The 5,000-nt window shown below is 42.0% G+C and overlaps 1 protein-coding gene across 1 annotated transcript in view; it reads right to left on the bottom strand.

Moving 5' to 3' along the window:
* Positions 1-81: 81 nt before the first annotated feature.
* LOC107669034 (synapsin-3-like) overlaps positions 82-5,000 on the bottom strand; it is a 35,665-nt gene continuing 30,746 nt past the window's right edge. Inside the window, exons 5-6 of the mRNA XM_016461134.1 lie at positions 3,271-3,333; positions 82-228 (exon numbers count right to left, since the gene is read on the bottom strand). Coding sequence (XP_016316620.1) covers positions 82-228; positions 3,271-3,333 — 210 coding nt within the window. The remainder of the gene's footprint in view (positions 229-3,270; positions 3,334-5,000) is intronic.

Raw genomic sequence — 5,000 nt, forward strand, 5'->3', positions numbered from 1 at the left:
CAAACACACACACACACACACAAACATGCACTCACACAAACACACACTCACACACACACACACTCACACACACACATGCTCTCACATGTAGGCTTTGTAGTTGCTGCCGATCTTCTGGATGCGGATGTTGTATTTGGAGTGGACGAAAGGCTTGGCCGTGGCGTAGGTTTTAGCGATGGCCACCACACTGGTGATGTCCTGGATATCATTCGCTGTCTCCACCTTTATCTGCCACACAAACACACGTCACAGGTCAAACATTACCCACAATCCAACTGGAGCAACAGAATGACGCATTCAGTGAAAACAACCTTTCAGAAAAAGTTCACTTTAGCATACTTAGAAAAAACATTATGGAAGCAATGTACTTTAAAACAATACACTAATATGATAATATAAATTCTAAAATGCTGATTTGCTCCTCGAGAAACATTTCTGATTATTAGCAATGTTGAAAATACGTTATACATGGACACTGTGATACATTACCATTTAAAAGTTTCAAGTAAATAGGATTTTTTAAAATAAAAAACTAATGCTTTTGTTCATCAAGGACACATCTAATAGATCAAAAGTGACAGTAAAGACATTTATTATGTTACAAAAGATTTCTATTTCAAATAAATGCTGTTCTTTTGAACTTTCAAAGAATCCTGAAAAATCTAATGTATCAGACTTTGTAAATAAATGGTAAGATGCACTGAGGATCAGATTAAGAGCCGCTGAATTACAGCCAGTCAGTTACACATCTGATGACTGATGAAAACAAACGAGTGATGAGATGAAGACGTGATTGTGAAACGAAAGTTCACTCTAGATTCTGGAAAGCCCCATCATAACCTCCACCCAGACCTCAGAGATACTGATCTGAGATCATGAGAGGAACAGACCTCCACCCTTAACACACACACACACACACACACACACACACACACACATACTCGCTCTCACACACACACACACACACACACTTAAACATGCACACAAACACACACACACACTTAAACACGCACACACACTTAAACACGCACACACACTTAAACACGCACACACACTTAAACACGCACACACACTTAAACACGCACACACACTTAAACACGCACACACACTTAAACACGCACACACACTTAAACACGCACACACACTTAAACACGCACACACACTTAAACACGCACACACACTTAAACACGCACACACACTTAAACACGCACACACACTTAAACACGCACACACACTTAAACACGCACACACACTTAAACACGCACACACACTTAAACACGCACACACACTTAAACACGCACACACACTTAAACACGCACACACACTTAAACACGCACACACACTTAAACACGCACACACACTTAAACACGCACACACACTTAAACACGCACACACACTTAAACACGCACACACACTTAAACACGCACACACACTTAAACACGCACACACACTTAAACACGCACACACACTTAAACACGCACACACACTTAAACACGCACACACACTTAAACACGCACACACACTTAAACACGCACACACACTTAAACACGCACACACACTTAAACACGCACACACACTTAAACACGCACACACACTTAAACACGCACACACACTTAAACACGCACACACACTTAAACACGCACACACACTTAAACACGCACACACACTTAAACACGCACACACACTTAAACACGCACACACACTTAAACACGCACACACACTTAAACACGCACACACACTTAAACACGCACACACACTTAAACACGCACACACACTTAAACACGCACACACACTTAAACACGCACACACACTTAAACACGCACACACACTTAAACACGCACACACACTTAAACACGCACACACACTTAAACACGCACACACACTTAAACACGCACACACACTTAAACACGCACACACACTTAAACACGCACACACACTTAAACACGCACACACACTTAAACACGCACACACACTTAAACACGCACACACACTTAAACACGCACACACACTTAAACACGCACACACACTTAAACACGCACACACACTTAAACACGCACACACACTTAAACACGCACACACACTTAAACACGCACACACACTTAAACACGCACACACACTTAAACACGCACACACACTTAAACACGCACACACACTTAAACACGCACACACACTTAAACACGCACACACACTTAAACACGCACACACACTTAAACACGCACACACACTTAAACACGCACACACACTTAAACACGCACACACACTTAAACACGCACACACACTTAAACACGCACACACACTTAAACACGCACACACACTTAAACACGCACACACACTTAAACACGCACACACACTTAAACACGCACACACACTTAAACACGCACACACACTTAAACACGCACACACACTTAAACACGCACACACACTTAAACACGCACACACACTTAAACACGCACACACACTTAAACACGCACACACACTTAAACACGCACACACACTTAAACACGCACACACACTTAAACACGCACACACACTTAAACACGCACACACACTTAAACACGCACACACACTTAAACACGCACACACACTTAAACACGCACACACACTTAAACACGCACACACACTTAAACACGCACACACACTTAAACACGCACACACACTTAAACACGCACACACACTTAAACACGCACACACACTTAAACACGCACACACACTTAAACACGCACACACACTTAAACACGCACACACACTTAAACACGCACACACACTTAAACACGCACACACACTTAAACACGCACACACACTTAAACACGCACACACACTTAAACACGCACACACACTTAAACACGCACACACACTTAAACACGCACACACACTTAAACACGCACACACACTTAAACACGCACACACACTTAAACACGCACACACACTTAAACACGCACACACACTTAAACACGCACACACACTTAAACACGCACACACACTTAAACACGCACACACACTTAAACACGCACACACACTTAAACACGCACACACACTTAAACACGCACACACACTTAAACACGCACACACACTTAAACACGCACACACACTTAAACACGCACACACACTTAAACACGCACACACACTTAAACACGCACACACACTTAAACACGCACACACACTTAAACACGCACACACACTTAAACACGCACACACACACACACACACACACACACTTCACAGGCGGCCCAATCAGAGTGCAGTGTGTGTGATGACATCATCGGCTCCTACCTTGCCCATGCCGGAGTGGGCGTGTCCCATCTTCACCACCACTGGGAGTGATGCAGTGGGCAGCTGCAGGAGAGAGCAGAGGTATTTTAGGCTCATGTGGTTTTATCGTGACTGGAATGTTCTGGGCAAGCCATGTGAGGAAACGAGTCACCGCCACAGACAGACGCCCAGTGACTCCTGGAGAACACCAACACACACACACACACTCACACACACACACACACACTCACATACACACACACACTCACTCACATACACACACACACTCACACACACACACAACACACACACACACACACACACACAGAGCCGTTTCTCTGAGGCCTCATGAGGCTGGAGCACAAAGATCAACTCATTTCTCTTTTTCAACAGTCGAGCATGACGCTACGCTTTCACAAAACAGATAAAGCACATTATCACTGAACATTATCTCGTGAAGACTAAACCCGTCATGTCCTTAAACACACAATTACATTCTGCATAAACGCATGCTATTTCCAGCACAAATAGATTATTTAGTGTTGTGTGAGATTACTCTCACTTTTACTGCATTCCACCCACAAAAACGTATATATGAATAAAATTATATATACAAAATAAAATAAAAATTACACTACCATTCAAAAGTTTGTGGTCAGTAAGATTTAAAAAATACATAGAATATATAATAACACTTTTATTCATTAAGTCTGCATTAAATTGATCAAAAGTGACATAGAGACATTTATAATGTTACAAAAATTTTTTTTTTTACTTTTTTTAATCAAAAATCCTGAAAAATAAAATACATCACAGTTTCCACAAAAATATAAATGTTTTCAACATTGATAATAATCAGAAATGTTTCTTGAGCAGCAAATCAGCATATTAGAATGATTTCTGAAGATCATGTGACACTGAAGACTGGAGTAATGATGCTGAAAATACAGCTGCACATCACAGAAATACATTACATTTTACAATACATTGAAAACAGCTATTTTAAACTGTAATAATATTTCACATTTTTTACTGTATTTTTGATCATATAAATGCAGCCGTGGTGAGCACAAGAGACTTCTTTCAGAAACATTTGAGAATTATTTCAACGGTAGTGTATATAAAAATAAGTGCACATATTTGTGTGTCTTTCCATTCAAATGTGCATCACCGCTGAGGAATTCCCCAGAAAACACTCTTACACACACACACTCACACACGCACTCACACACACACACGCACTCACACACACACACACACACACACTCACACACACACAGAAAGTGCCCTTATGAGGGCAGGTTTGGCTGAACACAGCAGTGTTTCCTCTACGAGAGACGACCGGCCAATTATCCGTCTCCATCTGAAGGGCATCACCACATCCCTCGACATTCCCAGACAAACCGTCCGGAAGAGCATCCCGCTGCGTCACACACCCGACACACAATGATGTCTGAGCAGGTCGCAGTCACAGCAGAACCTGACACACGACGAAAGTCAAAACACGAGTGAAACTATTGGTTTAAATGAGAACAGATGCAGTGCACACTAATGAGGGCTCGATTCACTCCAGCATCTGCTCAAATGACTTCCAGATTAAGGAACACCTTCTTTCCCTCAGCCATTAGACTTTTAAACAGGTAGCCAGAGGACACAGACCAGTCTCATCTATCTCATAGAATAGGTGACTGAATCGCTTCATCTCATTTGCACATCATTAATGTTACTGCTGCTATTATTATCATGTAGTT

This window comes from Sinocyclocheilus anshuiensis, unplaced genomic scaffold, assembly GCF_001515605.1.
Source record: "Sinocyclocheilus anshuiensis isolate Anshui unplaced genomic scaffold, SAMN03320099.WGS_v1.1 scaffold276, whole genome shotgun sequence".
Taxonomy (NCBI): Eukaryota; Metazoa; Chordata; class Actinopteri; order Cypriniformes; family Cyprinidae; genus Sinocyclocheilus; species Sinocyclocheilus anshuiensis.